Here is a 20201-nt window from a genome sequence, read left to right as displayed (position 1 = left end):
TGGTTTGTCCTCTCTGGGTTTGTGGAGGGACCTTGGCCTGAGTGGAGGAGTTCAAGTATCTCGGGGTCTTGTTCATGAGTGGGGGAACAGATGAAGCGTGAGATTGACAGGTGGATGGGTGCAGCATCTGCAGTGATGCAATCATGTATTAGTCTGTTGTGGTGAAGAGGGAACCGAAAGGCAAAGTTCTCGATTTACCAGTCAATGCGTTCTTCCCCTCACCTGTGGTCATGAGGTCTGGGTCATGACCTAAAGGGCAAAATATGGAATACAAGCAGCCAAAATGAGCTTCCTTCGTTTGGTGGCTGGGCACTCCTTTAGAGATAGGGTGAGGAGCTCAGTCACCAGGGAGAACCTCAGAGTACAGCTGCTACTCCTCTACATCCAGAGAAGCCAGATGAGGTGGCTCAGGTATCTGTTTAGGATACCTCCTGAACGCCTTATTGAGGAACGTGCTCCAGGCATGCCCCACTTGGGAGGAGGTCCCGGGAAAGACCTAGGACATGCTGGAGGGAATATGTCTCTCGGCTGGCCTGTGAACGCCTGGGGATCTTCCGAAAGAACTGGAAGAAGTGTCTGAGGGCACGGAAGTCTGGGTTACAGTGCTACTTCCATGGCCCGGTCCTGGATAAGCGGTAGATAATGGATGGACAGAAGGTGTTCAATTCCTGTTCCATTTTTTTGCAATTAAATTGTTTAGAAATTGTGCAATATTTCTTCTTTAGTATCAGTGACATGCATGTATAGGCTAATAGCTTTGACTCTCACAGTTTCCATGTTTTGCAGGTTGCCATGGCAATGTGCCTGTACAAAATGAAACAGAAAATCCAAAACGGAGATTCAGAAACACCCCTGATTAGTGTTACCACAAGATAGCTTAGGTGGCTTTTTCTGACCACCTCCCCAGCCACATGACAAGTAAGCTGGAGCCCCACCCCACCCACCCAAAAAAAAAAAAAAAAAAAAAAAAAAAGCCCACAGTGAGAGCTATAGGCTTGGTTATCTCGCCCCCTGTTGGAGATGTTAAAGCACAACATGCTTTTTCCTCCCTCAACCTTTGAGACTGTAAAATAAAAGTCCAGGCTCTCATGAGCCAATGTCATTAGAGTTGTGGAGAGGACCAGATCTAAGATGTAGAATGTGGAATAAAACAATAACCTTTTACAGATACAGTGTATCACTCTTTCTTGAGAATTCAGAGGCCTGGAGTAGTGGGGATATCGTTAAAGCCAGATTTCACTCTGAAGATTCCACTGAACAGTGATAAACGTTAAAATAGTTTTATTAAGAAGATCTCTGAACTGCAAATATGTTCTTCTTCTTTGGAGCGGGTGGCGACCAACAACTTAGGTGCACAGCGCCACCTACTGTGTCTCTGGGTGAATGTACTTCAGTTTACATCCTGATCACTGTATTCACTTCAGAGATCTGTAAAACTGCAACAGCATGTATTTTGCGACACTGGGCTGTCGTGGAGGAATGGCGTGAGCGGACCATGAGGAAATATTGGTGAAACTAATGAGTTTTTGGATGATTAAAGCTGTTTTGGGAGCCGGCGCCACACATGCCCCATTGGCTAACAGTATACGGATGTCTGCAGCTCGATTTTGGATCTAAATTTCTCCCGAAGCACTGTTTGGACCAGAAAACCCTTCTGGATGAGTATATTGTTGTACTTCGTTCTATAAACAACGTGAAAACTGTTTAAACCGAACTTATCCTTTAAATAGTCTGTGTCTGTGTGCGATTGCCCTCATTGATGTGTGTCCGACTTTGTGCCATTGCTGGAAAATACATCCAGCACAACAGTGACCTGAAGCTGAATAGATGAATGGATAAATGCAGAGTGAGCAAAATAACTATTAGTGGATCTGTGAGGGTTATTGTTTAACATCTAATCAGACAAGATAACACCACACATGTACATAAAGTGACTGCAGATAGGCACATGTCACAATCCCACGTCTCCTCTGGTGAGGAGGTGGACTGTATTGATCAGAGTGGAGACACTAAAAAGAGCATGGGAGAGATAACTGTAATGTGATCGTGACAAGATGTAAAGATAACATTGAAAATGACTGAGCTGACAGACTGCTGAGACTCTTTGCTGAGAGTGGCTGTACCCAAGGCTCACTGTTTGAAGTGAACAGAGCAAGTTGGTCATTGGTAAAGTGAAAGAGAAAATTAATGTGAGAACAAGAATAAAAGAGAGGTGGAGATACATCATTTATCCACAAAGACATAATTCAAGCTGTTCATTTAGGAGTTAGGAAGATAATGTATTAAGCTGAATTTAGATCACCATTAGAAAGTTTAGCTGTGGCTACTCTTTCAGGAGTTTTTGCTTTTAAGTTTCACTGGAATTGATGGTTATGACATTTGACATATGACAATTATGACAAAGATGGAAAAGTTGTGAGACCTCCTCCTTGTAATTTCACAGATTTATTTTTGTTTTTCTAACCTCAGTAAAACACAAACATGACTTCAACACGAAATGTTTCATCCAGAATTTATTACCAGATATGAACTGTAGATTACATACTGAACAAACTGAAAAGGGGAACATTAATAATAGGAGGTAGGAAATACAGGAAGGGTGTGTGTGTGTGTGTGTGTGTGTGTGTGTGTGTGTGTGTGTGTGTGTGTGTGTGTGTGTGTGTGTGTGTGTGTGTGTGTGTGTGTGTGTGTGTGTGTTTGGGCCACCATATGTTTCCTTATCTGCTCCTCATCATCTTTTGTAGTGCTAAGAGTAAAGTACTGATATGAGGATTGATATTTGCCCCCGCCCGGTACGTGCGAGATCATTGTGGGAAAAGTACAAAGCTGAGTCAAAGTGAAAGTAAACTTAGGGAACGCCTTGAAGGAGCGCACTGCGGGCTCCTCTCTTCAGACTGTCTCTGTCCGCAGGAGCGACGCAGGACGAGCGGGGATGAGTCCGTGCAGCAGGAGCTGAGAGCCGGCCCAGGTGAGTGCGGAGGGCCGGGGAGCCTCCCCGGAGCCCGGGTACCACCTCCGTTTCCCCCCTTATCGTCTCCCCGACCAGCTGAGTGCAGAAGCTGCGGCGCTCCTGCAGCCTGCTCTGATACCCGGTTAGCTAGTAGTTAGCAGCGGCAGCTTATGTCTGTTAAACAGGGCTGACACCGAGCGTTATGAGGACTCTGTAGATACATGCGTGTGGTGTGGTCACTTTAGCATTATGCCAGAAATTATTAGCTTATTTATTTATTTTACGTGGAAGTGATCAAATCACATTTTTCTTCATCGAAACAGGCATGTGATTGGTTGAACCAGACTAGAGAGTGGTTGTGTTAATCAAAGAAGAGGCGTCAACTTGGTTTAAAGTAAATGAATAAATAAATAAATAAATAAATAAATAAAAATCCCAAGTGAAAGTGAAAGCATGCCAGTGAATAAAACTGAGGTGTGACTGAGAAATGCAAGAGTTTGAAAAGTGTCATACACTTATAAATGTTCATCACGTCTGTATTCCCCTTGTAAGACCTTCATTCATGCACTGCCGCTTCTCCGACATCCTCCACAAAATGGCTTCGCGTTGGCATCTTAGATACACATACAGTTAAAATATATAGAGCACTTCATCCAGGGCTGTGTGTCAGGTGTCTATGCTCATCTTGACAATGCTGTTTTGCTGGTTCCGGGCCAACGTGGTAACATGACAGTGGCCTATATAGGGACAGGTGTGGGTAAGTGAAGTCAAGGTGTTGATCAAGTCCATATAACAGGGTAGATTTTGTTTCCTTGCTGACTTCATTTTATGAGCGAAATGAAAGTGAAAGGAGTGTGTTGTCTGATAAAACCGGTTGTCTCTGTTGAGGAAGGAGACCAGTGAAGATGAAGTGCACAGCTTGTGGCCATCAGATACTGGAAAAAACACCCAAATTCTGCAGTGAATGTGGCAAGAAGCTTTCTGTCCAACCTGCAGTCACAGAGGGTAAGTAAACAAGAACAGAAATGTGGTGTAGTTAGATAATTTCATCAAGTGGGGCCATTAAATTCACTATGTACTACGTTAAAAACTAGAGAAGCACTCAGAAAGAACACAGACCTCCAAACAGTTCAGCTCACCTCCCTTCAATTATAATATACAGCAAAAATAAGTTCTATTTTTATTTGATGTTCTTTATTAGGTTTCTTAAATACTAAAACATACCTAGTTGTTTTTTTAAGTTTTGTTTTGGTTTAATTTCTTTTCTCTTGGAGGTAACAACATGCTTCACAACCATCACAGAGCATATGATTTATTCTTTATTATCTACCACCTTGCCATGCAGTTTGTGTCTTCAATTTGGTCAGTATGTGGTGAGACACAGAGAGGTGGGGTGTGTAGATGGTAGATTGCCAGTATTTCTATGCACCCAGTAGCCAGACAGCGCCACCCTGGGAATCACTCCCAGGGAAATACAAATAATTATTAAGGACACCCAGATTCATTTAGCAAAGAAGCAGGAAATATGATTCTGTTTAAAATTGACCCTTTAAAAAATATTTACTATCTCAATCCCACACTAAAAGGGGAAAGAGAAGGAACTCAATTAGAGGCTTACCAGGGAGGCAAAGGTCAGTACAGAAGATGAAGGCCTCAGAGGGATCAGACCTGAGGTACCCAGGGGTCAGAGCATGCTCCAGACTCTGAAGGGTGGAGGAAGCACCTGTCCCAGGACTGCATTTGTAGACAGCTCCTCCTACAGGGATTGGTTGATTACTACAAGCCTGAATAGACCTTTTTCTTTTGTGTTAACTAATTTGGTGATGCGATATACTGAAATTATGTTAGAGATGGAATTCTTAAACAACAAATAACTATGTTAGTGTTTTTTGCTGCTGGAAATATTTCAGAATATTTTCTTTCTTCAGATAAATTCACAGTTTACATCTACTTTACTATTTCTAAACTGTGATGTTACTCCTGAGAAAATTCACAATGTGAATTAAAATCCAAACCTTTAGATCAACATATTTTTTTAGTATGGTTTTACTTTTCAATTGTTTTGTTTGTCTCTGCTTTGCAAGGAGATATATTTTACAGGAAAATTTAACAGATTGTCTACTTTTGACAGTGCAGTGAGTGAGAGTTTTTAGAAAAGCACTGAACTGTAGTATTTTTCAAACAGTACCTGTGAGGATGATTTAAGTAATGGAACAGTAGTTGTCCAGTGTTGTTCTCAAAATGGTTTATGTTACTGATGTGTGAATCACTGTGTCACTCCAACTCGAGCTCCTGTAGATGGCAGAGTCGCTGGATGGACTGAGACTGAATTCTGTGATTGGTTAAATGATATAAGCTGAGGGTAACTTAATTTAGACAATTCTTTATAGTTTCATTCTACTTGAAATCTTTGATCGAATTTACCTACGATTTACTTGAAATGCAAAATACTCGCAATAGAATGCACTACTGATAATAAAACCTGGACGCATTAACCTCAGTTTTTTAAAGACTTGCAGTGGAGTGTTTATGTGTCTTTGACTGGAGTTTCTAGACATTTGTTTTTATTTTTATTCAGAGGCAGGGGACCAGCTGAAACCTTTGATTACAGACTCAGAAAGTAACACTGAGAAATCAGGATCTCAGCAAGATGACCAACACGTGGACAACAAAGAGTCCAACCGGCCAAATGATGAGAGCATCAGTGACATAAAGGAGGTGAGTGTAAAGGTCAAGCTGTTGTGCTGCCCTTCATGTTTATGCTTTATATATACTGTACTTTTTTCTGTATTCAATTTAAGCTACAGATATTCAGTGCACAATGATCAGTCAGCCTTTGTTTTTATTTGATTTACAAATACTTACAAATAATAGATTTCACAAATCTATCACAATAATAAGCTCACAGATCCGAATGACTTGCCCAGACCTGAAGACCGCTAGATGGGATGTGATCATTTTAGAATATGTGAGAGTTTTACAGCGTGTGACAGTTTCAGACTGTGTGACAGTTTGAGTTTTATATTGTTTGATATTGGGCTTGGTGATATACCTGACTTTGCATTACAGTGACATTTTCCTAAAATTTGATACTGAAAAATACAGTATCGCTTTTATCGATGTAGCTTTTGTGTTGAAATATTAATTTTAAAACTTCCTACTCGGCCTGCAACTAATGATTATTTTAATAATCGATTCATTGGTTGATTAATTTTTTGACCGTCTGAGATTTAAAAAACAAAACAAACCAAAAAACAAAACAAAAAACCAGCTTTATTTGATCTGGAAATCACTTTAGGGAGTTTCTAGGAAAGTCCTCACCATTTATGCATATATAAAATTTTCCCTGAACTCAGATCCAGATCTAACAGGGGAACTAGTCTGGTCCCCCTGAAATCGCGAATCTGGGGTCTCCTGCAAACTTACTTTCCTGGGGTTATAGTGAGAGGACGTGATGAGGACCACAATGCATTTGTTTGGCAAAACAAAGCCGACGGTATGAGTCAGACGAAACAGATGCTCAACGTTGGAAAAATGCTTGGTGGCGAAGTGCAGGCGCTCATCGATCGATGGTCAGAAAGCTATATTTGGCCATTGTTTGTTTTTGCCATTAGCTGCTGGCCAGCCCAGGACTTCACTTTTTATCCAGACCAATCAAATGAGCTGGATTTCTTCTTTCTCAGCCTTTACTGCGTCTTCACCGCGTCTCTGGTCAGTGTTTGTTTCAGATGACAGAACCCCCAAATGTGCAGTTTGAACGCAAGCCAAATCAAATGAAAGTATGAAAGTTGTCAGCGCCTCCCATCAGAGTGAACCGAGTTCTGGACTATCCTGGTGTGAAAGCAGCCTAAGGCTCTGTTGTATGAAAATTATTATTTTTCTTGTCAGACATGTTTTTTTTTTTCTGCTCTATTCTTCGTTGACATACGAATCTAATTTAGATGACTTTAGAGCATGTAAACCTGTGATCTCTGCAGTCTGCTGGAGAAGGTTGCCAGATCTGTCGTTATCCCCCGTAGACATATGAAACCCGTTTTGCTCAATAGAAAGCAGCCCAAACCGCCATCTCGGTTGAAAATACACGTTAAAACCGTATTTGTATTACAAAACACATGTCATAAACACATAATTATTTCATCAACCCATCCGACATGTTCAAAAACGACGCTTGATTTGGTAGAAACCCGCCCAATATGGCAACACGGAGCTGCTCCGGTCACAGAGCTGTTTTGAGCCATTTTGGTGTCATTTGACTTTTCAGCAGTGACGAAGTGCAAAACCGTTAATTCTTCTAATGCGTATAATGACTACATCGCATTGTTTGTTCTGTATTCTACCAGAAGAAGTAAAAAAATAGAATATTAAGGCAAAAACACTGCTCAGATTTATTTTGAAGTCACTTATTTTATCACGTTTCCTTCCGGCACCCGACTTGCTTCTTTCTGAATTGACGCGGTAGGGCTCCGGCGTCCGGAAATATAGGATCCTTACGGAAATAGACCGGAGCTCCGCAGAGGCTCCGGAGCCGGACCGGAGCTGGACCGCAGCCGGACCGCGGCCGGTGTGAACCACAGCATTGATTTTAATGACTACGGATTAGCTGCGGTGTCCGGACTGCAGCCGTTCCGCAGCCGGACCGCATCCAATGTGCATCGAGGGTCAGAACCAGTGTAGAACTCTGCTGTGACAGTGGAGACGTGAAATATTTGCAGCAATTTAAAATGGTTTCCGGTCCTGAAACACCATCCAAGGTGATGCTGATCAATATGTATGTGAAATAATTGTTACTGTCTAACAGGAGACTCAGAAGAAAACAGAAGATGATCAGAGCCTCAACACAACACCGGCAGACCCTCTGACTCCACGTGTCGACTCGGAGGAAAAGAAGAACGCAGCTTCTCAGGCAGGCACAGGTGAGGAGACGAAGACATCTAACCCGAAACAACGAAAGAGCAAGACGGATGCTGTCAAACAAGACCGTAATGCCAGTGTGGAGCAAACTACAGAACAAACAGAAGAAAGTAAAACTAAAGGAAAGAGTCAGCAGGGGAAGAGAACAAAGCAGACTGCAGCAGCTCAACAGAAGATGGTTTACGGTCGTCAAACACCATCAAAGGTGATGTTGATCAGTATGTGAAGTAATTGTTACTGTTTAACTGAAGGCTCAGTACAGTCTTTTAATGCAAATTGAATATTTGATGCTCCAGCCTGACAGCATCGGCTCCAGTGTAGACCCGGTGGCAGCAGAGGATATGGGACCACAGCAGTCTGGAAGTGAAGAGGAGCAAACGCAGACCTCAGATGATGACAGTGAACAGGAAGATTCCAGCCCCAAACCACCACCACCCCCAACAAAGTGAGTGGTTTTTCTTGTAGGTTGTAGTGGTTTCTGTCTCGTGTATTGTATTTAACACAGTATCTTTGTGTTTATTTTTGTTTTTCAGGCAACCCAGACCCAGTCACACTGCACCTAGTGAGAGACTCAACATTTACTTTCATGCAGTTCTCTCCAAGGATTTCAAATTTGTTCCAGGAGTGGATCGCGTCTTTGTCAACATGGTTTCCTCCAGTGGAAAATGGGAGGAAGAAGCAGTTGAACTGTCTGTGAAAAGGTATTTTTTTCTTGAAAGAGTATTACTTTTGCATATCCCAGGAATTATTTGGAAAAAAATGTTAACCTTATGTTCCAGTTTTACATGCGAGGATGTTGAAACCTGATGCCAGCAATGAGTCACATCTCTCGATTTATACAGTCGCCAGGTCACAGTTTATGACTGAAAACCAATTTTGGTGACCAACATTAGTTAGGAATCGAGACACTTTGTTTTGGGCTTCTGGGACCTGATTTATCAATCTGTTCTTAGAATAGGTTCTAAATTATCTCGTACACATGAAATTTAGACTGTGTGTACATACAAAGAAATCCTTAATTATCAAGCACGGGGATGCCTGACGTACGGACACGAGTTAGTTGACAATGTTGATGAATCCCACCTGTTAACTATTGTTATCGTTCATGGTAAGGGTAATTTGTATTCAGAAATGCCTCCAATTAACCATATATGGAAACAACACACATCTTTATACATTTTTATTTTTTCCTTACCTTTCATAATCATGGCAATGGTGATGTGATGTGAGTGTTTTGTGACTGATTCTGGTTGGGTGGATGCTTTTCTGTCTGTGTGGGTAGATCCGGGTGGATAGACAGCAAAGGTCGAAAGAGTTCTGAAATGATGTAATGTACAGTTACATTAGTCCAATAGCTTAGCTTGGAAATATAAAGGAATCATTCAGTTTGTGATACAAGCATGAAATTCGGTACACGTATAGCCGAAGGCATTCCAAAAACATTTAGATACGGAGGCATCATGAAGTTTCAGCATGACGCCCATGGCAGCTGTTTTTCAAAATGGCCGCCAGCAGCAACTGTTTTCTAGAGTGATGGGTAGAAAATGTTATTGCAGACGAGATTTGTTGAATTTATTTAGCATATTTACTTTATAATGTGTTTTTTGTAGGGCAGGGAACGTTAACGCATCATTAACGCGTTAACGCACTGCTTCCTTAACGCCGACAAATATTTTCATCAGGCATTAACGCTGTTTTGTTTTTTGCACATACCATATTTTCCGCACTATAAGACTCACTTGATTACAAGGCACAAAGTCAATGAATGGCTTTTTTAAAAACTTTTTTCATATATGGGGCGCACCGTATTAAAAGGCGCTTATGTAACCCAGGTGTCAAATCCTGACAGCCTGTCATTATACTGTTCACTCTTGTCCACATCCAGACATTTATAGATCTGCTGCACTCACTGTCTCTCAAATCCCGCGGCATTTCACATGTTCCCGTTGGCTTGGCGATTAGCCAATCAGATCGCTTCATTTATGACGACGTCACACAGTCACGTGACCTAGCGCCGGCTATTATTAGCAGGGTCATGCCGGGGAGTAGGGAGACACGGAGAGGCAGTGGGGACGCCAAGAGAAGGCTGTGCTCAGGAGTCGTCGGCTACCGCATCCGAGATCGTGCGATTAGAGCACACACGTGTAATCCAGACCGTGTAATCGGCCAGGTTTTTTTTCCTGCGGTCCTGCAAAGAATGATGGCGAGCTAGAGACCAGGCCGAGAGCCTAACCGGAGCTCCGGTTTTCCAGCCGGAGACCAAGTGCTACCTCTGCCGGGCCGGTAGGGGCTCCTGAAGCCAGCAACCTCTCACCCCCACACGACTTGACCTACACCCACACAACCCACACATGCTTGGACTCTTCCGCAGAGTCACCAGCTGTTTAGACCCAGACGTGGGTCATGTGAACTTTGGGTGGGATGAATGGACAATTGGGTTGATTGCTTCTGTCCAAGGGGTGTGAAGCTGGACTCCACCTCTTACCACTGTGAAAAATCAATTGCTGTTATCATCATCGTTCCTTTGTGTTGCACTTCTAATACCTGTCACCTTCGAATATTCATCACAATTGTAACTTGTTGAGAGTATCTCGAATGGCCATTCGCGCGGGTTAAAGTTTTGCAAATCTGTTATGTTTGTTAGTCCTGTTTGTTTTCCTTTTGTTTCGAAGAGCTCAATATATGGTACCTTTTTACTTGCAAACTCAACTCCAAGTCTCTGCCTCTTCTCTCTCCATGAGCGACCCCAGAATCTTCTGATCAGCTAGCCTGTTGCTATCATTGGAATTATCTTGATCTAGTCCTGGGCTTGATTAGCCTTTAGCGTGTAACATAAGTGCTACACTTAGAATAGACAACTCAGTATGCAACCCAGATATGCAGCGCACAACCGGCGCAACTGCAGACGCCCAGCCAGCCAGCAAAGTCCCTCCCACCACCCGCGGCGGCCGCTGTGGCATGCCGCCGGCCAACAGCACACCGCGACGCCAGGGGTGTCCGCCTGGATCGGCCGCTGGGAGCGGGGGGGGGGAACCCCACCAGCCGTGGCCGCGCCCCGCGCCGCCCACCCGCAGCTACCAGTGTCCCGGTGGGCGGGCCGCCGTCCGGCTGCTCATGTAGGCCTGTCACGATAGTCAATAAATCAATTAATCGTACCATAAAAAAATGAGGTCGGTAAGTTTTCCAGGCATGATAAATTTACATTTTCCAAAGACACTAGAAGCGTCTCATACTGACTCCTTTCGGCTCTGTAGTGTAATGAGGAGTGATGCACCGAAAATTCGGCCACCGAAATTTTTCGGCCAAAAATGGCTCAAAAGTGTATTTTCGGCTTTCCGAAAGAAAAAAATCACAGAAACAACACGGCCGAACATAATTGGTGATGACATGGCGGTAATGCTAAAGCAAACTTTTTAATGCTTCATATCTGCTTCATTAATGCCTCAGATCAGGTTTTAAAATTTAGTGAACTTTTTACAGTGCGCATTTGCGCAGCGTCACCTCTCACTCACACTCCGCACACTCGTTTCCCTGATAAACACGCACACACACACCAACACACACAAAATAGTTGTATTATTGACCGTCAATAATAATCAAGAACATATTAAAATTAGTAAAATAAGTCTCCCCGGCTGCGCACCAGGACGGAAACCTTCCCACACGGTCCCGTCCTTACCCTGCTTGTTTGATTCTGGGACTGCAGGCTCTAAAGGACAAAGGTATTTATTCAGAAAATATGTTTGTTCTAAAATTAATTTTTGGAAACGAAAAATACATGGTTTGCTGTACTTTTGGTGGAGGATATATTTTACCTGAATCTGTAATTGGCACCTCTGCAGACGCTGCACTGCTCCTGCTGTCAACTACCGTGTTCACTGTTGTGTTGAAATTTATTACATTAGTTTATTTATTTTTTACACTATTTTATGTTATTATTATTTAGTTGTGAACCGACAGTAGCCTACAGTAATTCTCTATACCTGGATGTGACGCGTGAGCGCTTTCATGCGCCACTGCAGGTTCTTCGCTGGAATGTACAGCATCTGGAGGTCGGTTGGGTATTTTTGGGGCAGCAGGATTACATTTTTTTTGCTGTTTGGCCCACGGCTGTTCTGACGTGCATTCAGAACGTTCCTCCTATTCACTCCAGTCAAGATCGCTGATGTCCGACACATCTCCGCTATCCGATTCCCCCTCATTTACCTCCTGTATTATTGCTAAAGCTTCTTCCACCTTATATCTCTTCATTATGCCTCTTTTTATTGTCTTTCTTTTGGGGTTTGGTTGATATTTTTGGCCGTCTGTCTGATTGTCTGCTGTCAGAGCGAGCTCCCTGTTCAGATGCGTGCATATGAACCAAAACAAATCAATGGCAGAAAAAACCCCCCGTGAAGTGCGTCTTTTTTTTTTTTTATCAGCGGTCTGTGAGACCGCTGTTGGCCTTTGGAGGTATAAATGCTTTGTAATATTATGTGTGTCATTGTTAGGGCCTTATTTGCTTCAGAAAAACAGTTTCCTGATTTTTCGGTTTTGGTTTCGCCAAGAATTTTCATTTCGGTACATCCCTAATTGTTGCATTAATTAAAAAATTGCAAAAAAAAGAAGAAGAAAAAGATGGCAATATTATCGTTTATTGCAATAAATTCTGGGAAAATTAATCGTTCAGCAAAATTTGTTATCGTGACAGGCCTACGCTCACGGCATCCCGGCCGTCCCCAGCGTCCCCCGCGCTGTGCTCTCTGGCTGGGAGACTGGAGGACAAACTGTGATTATGGTGACTGACGGGTTAGAGGTGGATGCCGTTGTTGTTTGCCGTTCTGTTTGAACTGGCTAGCTTAGCTACAAGCAACCAGAAGTTGTTTGTCATGTGATCACATCGCAAAAAATTATGGGAACCGCAGTTAAGCCAGCGGACTGACTACCAGGTGGTTTTTATTATCGTATTTTCCGGAAAAAATGCGCACCAGATTATAAGGCGCACTGTTGGGTTTTTGAGAAAATTTGAGGCTTTTATGTGCGCCTTATAGTGCGGAAAATACGTAATATGTGATTAATCACGATTTTTCGCAGAAAAATTATGCGATTAATCGCGATTAAGAAATTTAAAGGGCAACTCCGGTTTTTTGACACCTGGACCTTATTTATAGGTGTGTGCATGCTCATATACTCACTCAGACAAACATCGTGCAGCTCGGAGTCCTTCAGAAGTTATTTAGATCCAAACGATGTAGCCGCACTAGCGGGGGTGCCACAGCAATGGAGCGTTAGTGCGGGACATAATCTCTGCAAAGTCGCTCATTTCGGCTGTATTTCTTCATCCATCGCCAGTGTTATCATAAAGTCAGCTCGTCTACCGTCTTATGGTGGGTCATCTGAAGAGCTGACAGTTTTCGCTAACTTAGCCACAATTAGCTCAGATGGGAACGTAGCGGAGCTCCTCTCCCCAGCAGAGAGGCACTTTGAGTCGGCCTCGGCTGTCACGGTGCCCCGGCGTCTGACTTCCAGGGGCCGAGTTGGAAAACGGCCCTCAGCTGCTCCACGGAGGCTCCGGACACCGGCGAAGACGCACGGCTCGCGCGCGGCCGCTGGATGTCTCTCCTCGCCGGGAGGATGCGTATCTCCGCTCCCCGGCGGATGCGCGCTCCGGGCCGGCCGCGGGACGCGCGACGGCCCGCCGCGCCGAGGCCGGAGCTCTCTCCTCGCCGGGAGAATCCAGATCTCCGCCGCCCGGCGGATGCGCGCTCCAAGCCAGGCCGCGGGACACCGCCGGAGGCCCCCCTTCCGACCGAAAGGCAACCCAGCGCTGATGGAGGAAAAATACAGCCGAAATGAGCGACTTTGCAGAGATTATGTCCAGCGCTAACGCTCCATTGCTGTGGCACCCCACAGCCCCACAGTGCGGCTACATCGTTTGGATATAAATAACTTCTGAAGGACTCCGAGCTGCACGATGTTTGTCTGAGTGAGTATATGAGCATGCACACACCTATAAATAAGGTCCAGGTGTCAAAAAACCGGAGTTGCCCTTTAAGCGTTGCCCAGCACTAGTTTTTTGATAATTGAACATTTCATTGAAAATTCAAAATGGGCGCCATTTCTTCAGACTGGTTACATATGGATGATCTCTTTTTCGAATTATATATTTTTCTTGATGCAGATTTTTTAAATTGTTTGGTTTTTTTAAGTTTTTTTGTAAGGTTTTTTTTTTTTTTTTTTTTTTTTTTTACTACTTAATGCAGAATTTGAATTACAAACGTTTTAGCTCACATGCGTCTTAACTGTGGCCAAACCTGGATGGTTCAAGTGATGTCATTACATTCAAAGTGAATTCAAAGAAGACACGACACACGACTGATCGCAGCGCGAAAAGGGGGGTGGCCAATTGACGAGAACTCCACCCATGGTGTCCTGACAGCCAATCAGTGTTGATGTTGTTTGGAGACACAGACAGGATTTTGGTGTTTGGAGTTGGAACTGCCTTTTTCCTGGGTGTTTCGCCTTGATTCCAGCGGGGCATGATTCTTTTACCAACGCAGACTGGCGTGACGAAGTGAAGCAATAGAAGCCACTACAATAGAAGAGAATAGAGGTTTCAACCCAGCTTTAGGTCTATCACAAGGAAGACTCTTCACACGCCTTCACAGAAACAGAGGGCAATGCACTGTAACTGAGATTTTTTGCACTTGCACTTCCCAACGCAGCCCTTTTTACATTTGCAGGTGATAAGTTCATAACTGGACTGGCCTGCATCTGGTAGGGCAGCCTTGGTTGGAGGAATTGATTCTGCATTGTGCCTCTTTGCAAATAACATCTTGAAAATGGCGGCCATCTTGAATATTCATGACAACTTTTCAATCATCCATAAGACATTTACCAAGTACTATGAATGGTAAATATGTCTTAAATATCATATTATATTCATTACTCATAAGACAACTGTTGTTGCTGCCGGCCATTTTGAAAAATGGCTGCCATGGGCACCATGTCGAAAATTTATGATGCCTCCATATCCATTTCTTTTTGGAATGCCTTTGGCTATATGTGTACACATTTCCATGCTTGTATCACAAACTGAATGATTGTTTTGGTTAACCGCTGCGCTACATTGTTTAAATTGTACTCAATTAACTCAATTACAAGAAAAAATACTGGTGTTAGAAAAGTACTTCAATTTAAATAAAATCAAACTTCATAAGCCACTTTTCATGTTAAAATAACAACACTACAGCATTTAAAACAAAGATCGGTATATAATAAAATAAAAAAAAAGTAGTCACACCTTCACCATAATCACACACACGCGAATGTAAATGGACTACACTTATATAGCGCTTTTTATGATGTTTGAACAGAGGCTAATGCGCTGGACACTGCCTTATCACACAGTCACCCATTCACACACCAGTGGAGGTTTCTGCCATGCAAGGTGCTCAATCCATTCCCTGGGAGCCGTTAGGGATTCAGTGTTCTGCCCAAGGAAACTTCACCATATGGACAGGGGAGATGGGTAATGGAACCAACAACTTCCCAAGTGAAAGACGACCGTTCTACCCACCGAACCTCAGCTGCCCCACGAATGTACACACACAAACATGCATACAAACACACACACTCCAAATTTCTTTCATCGCTTGCAATTGGGAGAAATCACATGGCACTGAAGCTCATGGAAAACACCACCATTAGGGCCATCCACACCGAGAGAAGCCATGGGCTGAACCTCCTGGGGCACCAGCACCCTGCCAGACTAGGGAACCCTCACACTAAGCCAGGACTGGAAGATCCACACACAGCACCCCCAGCAACAAGCCAGATCAGACCCCTAGTGTGAAGGACTCTCCCCCCCTTCCCCTCAAGAAACACTGGGGTTAAACAACAAAAAAACTCTTTAAAATAGTATATGGTAAAACGTTGATGGAAAATAAGTAAGGCGGGGTTAGAGAGTAAAATTGCATAATAAAAATAAATGATGACAGTAAGAAAAATGATTAGGCCAGTTAACAGCCTGATCGAAAAGTTGTGTTTTTAGCCTTGCTGAGATAACATTTCACGTGATTTGAAGGATGCGAACGGTTTAAACAGTTTTCACATTGTTTATAGAATGAAGTAGAACAATACACTCACCCAGAAGGGTTTTCTGATACGAAAAGTACTTCGGGAGAAATTTAGATCCAAAATTGAGCTGCAGACATCCGTATACTGTTAGCAGATGGGGCATGTATAGCGCCGCTCCCAAAACGGCTTTAATCGTCCAAAAACTCATTAGTTTCACCAATATTTCCTCATGGTTCACTCACGCCACTCCTCCACGACAGCCCGGTGTTGCGAGATAAATGTTGTTGCGGTTTTGCTGATCTCTGAAGTGAATACGGTGATTAGAATGTAACCTGAAGTACATTCACCAAGAGATACAGTAGGTGGCGCTGTGCACCTAAGTTGTTGGTCGCCACCCGCCATTACTCAAAAGAAGAAGAAGAAGATCTCTCACGCTCGCCTTTTGATGAGCTCTTCTTCTAGTAATGGCGGGTGGCCCACCTGCGATTCAAATGCCCAAACAAAAATTGGCCCGATGCCAAATCAAGTGTTGACCCCCTGATCTATAATCTGGAAATGGTTTGGCTTCAAAGTAACTTGAGTTGTGTTATTTAATAGTTTAAAAACTACATCCTGCTTCCATGCTTTTACCGTGTGCTATGGTAACCATTAAAAACTGTGCTGTAATTTATATATCAAATTGTACCATGATATACATTTTAGGCCATATCGTCCACCCTTACTTTTAAGGTATGTCAATAAGTGCCAAATACTGACTCTTTAGTTGTTACCGCCAGCAAATCTGATCAATAACTACACTATTTACTTTTAATTTGAATCAGGGAATGCAGATCTAAACAATATAAAAAAAAAAAAATAGTTATGATGATGATGATGATGATGATGCACAGCTGGGTTAATCCCAGAGATGTGGACTTGTTAAGTCAACTCAAGTCACTGTTTTGATGACACATGACTTTGTTTACAAATTAAAGACTTGAGACTGCATTTGGACTTTTTAAAATGACTTTTTAAAATAAAAGACTCTGAACTTGACTTGAGGCACGATGACTTGAATGACTTGTGTTATTGATTTCGCATTTTCAGTTTAAAGGGACTTAAGGCAACTTTACAAAATTTACCTCAGTGCTGCCGCGATAGGCGCTGTGGGTAACTGCAGCCACCAGCCAAGGCGGCACGGGAGCGCGCACAAACACTTCCGGTGCGCGTCAAGCCGCGTACACGGCGTAGGAACGGCTACGCTGCGACGGGGAAGCATACTGACGCCTGGTTCACGCAAGATGCCGAGGTGCCTGCGTGCGCAGCGGCAGGCGCTTGGCTGTTCATACAGGAAGCCTTTTTCTGCTGCGCTCTGCGCGCCGGAGACATCGACTGAGCCCGTGGAGAGAAGGAGAGTCCTGGCTCTCTACTTGTTGCTGCAGAGGCTCCGACGTCAAAGAAGGAGATTGTGGGTTCATCCAATCAATAAAAGAAGGAAGCAGCACGGTGTTTTCCATCATCTTGTTGGTGAACTGTGCCTGGACAATCTCTACCCCCCCCCCCCCCCCCCCCCCCCCCCCCCGTGTGTGTGTGTGTGTTTGTGTGTGTGTTAATTTACTTTATTTTAATTCGAAAATTGACAGCATTCTCTCGTATTTTCCGTTCCCGACTTGATGTCTGGTGAGATCTGCTTGATCCAGCTTGATAAATGGCGCTCTCGGCTCTCGGGGCTGGCGGAGCAAACAGAGAGGAGCGGAGCGGGCGCGCGCTTACATTCGGGCGGGCTGCGGTTGAAGCACTCAAAAAAAAAAAAGCAAACAACTTCAATACACCTCAACACTATTCTGCTGATGGCGGACGCGTTCGGTCTTGAAATCTGATAAAAAATCGTTCGTGCAGGCGGATAGTGGGCGGATGGAGATTTTAAGAAGCGGTTGTGGATGAAAAAATGAGCCATCCGCGCATCTCTAATGCGCAGATTGGCCTGTTATTTTAGGTTTTTAATGCTTCACGACCAATTAGCATTGAATAAACTGGAAATGCATGTGTTGTTTTTCATAAATCTTGCCTTAAGTCCCTTTAATATAGTTTTGATATTAAATATCATGCTTGGTGTTCATAATGATTATTGGATCAGTACCCTAATCAGTCATGCGCTCCATGCCGACCACATTTTGTCCCATCGCCAATCAGAGGAGGTGGAGGAGGCTTAGCAAAGCAGAAAAAGTGATATGATGCTGAATTTCTAAGTCTTGCTTTGGAATTGATTTCTTGATGTGCTTAGTGATTTCAGCAACACTCAATGGAGGTGATAGCTAATGTACATAATTTGTTGACTGGGGTGTCTTACAGTTGTCTTGAAAAGGCTTGAAAGGAGCCAGGCAGTGCTTCTGCCTCATGGCATGGTGAAACAAAATAATTTTGGTTTCATTTGTTGCAGGAACCTTCAAGAACATGGGTTTCTTATTGAAGGCTGTTTGAAAACAACCAAAAATCAAGTGTCTAAGTCGATCCCATACAAATACTTTGTCTACAAAACCAAAAAGGGTTCTTATAAGTATGAGTACATATACAAGCAAGATTCCACACAACCCGCCAACAGATGTTTGTTTGTAAAAGAACACCTCATCAATGAAAATGGTAAATATAATAATAATTTCATTAAGGTGCATATATATCACAAACCTAATCTCTTTGCCTACTTATTACTGGTTTTTTTTTTACCCTAACCTGCTGTTTTCATTTTTTAAAGGGGACTGGCATCAATATGACGACATCATCTGTGCACCGCCGTCAAAAAACGTTGTTAAACGTACTTGGGATAACTGGTGGTCAGAACAAAGAAAAAGCTTGATTCAAGGCAGAGAGATTGCAGGGAGGATAATGCTGGGCACCATTTTTGGTATTCTCCGTGACTGGACAGAGACTAACTTGAGAAGTTTCATCAGCCAGCTGTATCAGTTTTTTCAGGTTTATAAAGACCCATATGTGTATGAAGAGAGACCAAAGAAATGGAGCAGTTTGAACTATGGTGAAGAAAATGTAAGTTCTCATCGTTTGTGTTCATAATTGCTCTCAAATATGTTGAAATTAACCAATTTCTCTGTATCACTGGGTTATCTCCTCAGGTAACGGATTTGTTGAAAGACTGCATGCTGACAGCAGTGATTCCTCAGCTCAGTGACAGAAACAGGAAAGGTTACTTCATTCAGGACGACTTCAAAGCAGCAGTGATCATGCTGCATGTACGGGGACAGTATCGCATCAAGCTCTACAGAAGTGAGCTTCAACAGCTCTGTGCCATGCTCTGCTTACCGAAGCTGGAGAAGGATCGCTTCCTTCAGTTCTGGGAAGATTTTTCCAAAGAGGTTTCTGTTATCAGGAGGTAGGCACCAGATTTGTTTTAAATAATCTTGTCCTGGAAACATTGAATGTTAATTTCTTGCCACTAATATACTGACTCAGGTAATAACTTTGTTTCCTCTTATTTACTGTCAAATGTATTTCTCTTAAAATGCTCAAATTCTTTGCAGTGTGCCAGAGACCTTGGTGGATGTGATAAACATTGTGAAAAAAGAAAACATGCCTGAATGGATCATGGCACTCCCACTTCTCCACCTGCTTAATGGCACCACAAAGCCCTTTGAACGACCACCGCCTGGAAACCCCCAGCCCTTGGTATCCTGGGCAGGTCTGCAAGGCCTTGACATTGGTCGCCCACGCAACATGAGCAGTCAAGACAGAAGGTAAATTTTGACACATCCATGAAAACCTGCTGTAGATCATTATTTGTTATGAAAACAACCTCATACAATATATGCAGGGTTGGGAGGGTTACTTTAAAAATGTAATCCGGTGCAATTGCAAGTTACTTGTCAAAAAAAGGAATCAGTTACTTACTCAGTCTACTTAAATAAAAAAGTAATGTAACTTTTAGATTAATTCACCAGCAAACCAAAAAAAAAATACAAGGACAAATATAATGTGTTAATAACACATTAAACTTTGAGAAGATAACACAGTGTTATCCTCTCAGTGTATCGACAACTCTTACACACACTGCTCTTAGAATTATGAATACAAGCTGAACTGTGTGAGCTCAGCCCCAGTTAATACCAAAAACATGACATATTTCTTCTCTTTCTTTCTGACTTCGGATCAGCACCATCAGTTCCACTGGTAGTTCTACAGTACAGCAGCAGCACAAGTAGCTGTATTGGCAGTGTTAAGAGACATTTATATTATGTACTCAATTTACAATGTGATTGTACTGCTGTAACGAGGCGCAGTATCTTGTGTTCAA

General features: G+C 43.1%; 1 protein-coding gene across 1 annotated transcript in view; it reads left to right on the top strand.

Annotated features, from left to right (window-relative positions):
• Positions 1-2853: 2853 nt before the first annotated feature.
• Positions 2854-20201, top strand: part of LOC115386507 (E3 ubiquitin-protein ligase rnf213-alpha-like) — an 86698-nt gene continuing 69350 nt past the window's right edge. The window contains exons 1-10 of the mRNA XM_030088842.1: positions 2854-2968; positions 3839-3955; positions 5529-5668; positions 7749-8066; positions 8158-8306; positions 8395-8562; positions 18339-18538; positions 18651-18940; positions 19027-19283; positions 19432-19644. Of these exons, the coding sequence (XP_029944702.1) occupies positions 3856-3955; positions 5529-5668; positions 7749-8066; positions 8158-8306; positions 8395-8562; positions 18339-18538; positions 18651-18940; positions 19027-19283; positions 19432-19644 (1835 nt within the window). The 5' untranslated portion in view covers positions 2854-2968; positions 3839-3855. The remainder of the gene's footprint in view (positions 2969-3838; positions 3956-5528; positions 5669-7748; positions 8067-8157; positions 8307-8394; positions 8563-18338; positions 18539-18650; positions 18941-19026; positions 19284-19431; positions 19645-20201) is intronic.

The sequence above is a fragment of the Salarias fasciatus genome, chromosome 4 (genome assembly GCF_902148845.1).
Source record: "Salarias fasciatus chromosome 4, fSalaFa1.1, whole genome shotgun sequence".
NCBI lineage: Eukaryota > Metazoa > Chordata > Actinopteri > Blenniiformes > Blenniidae > Salarias > Salarias fasciatus.
Note: the sequence above shows the minus strand (reverse complement) of the source record. Positions and strands in the feature narration are given on the sequence as shown.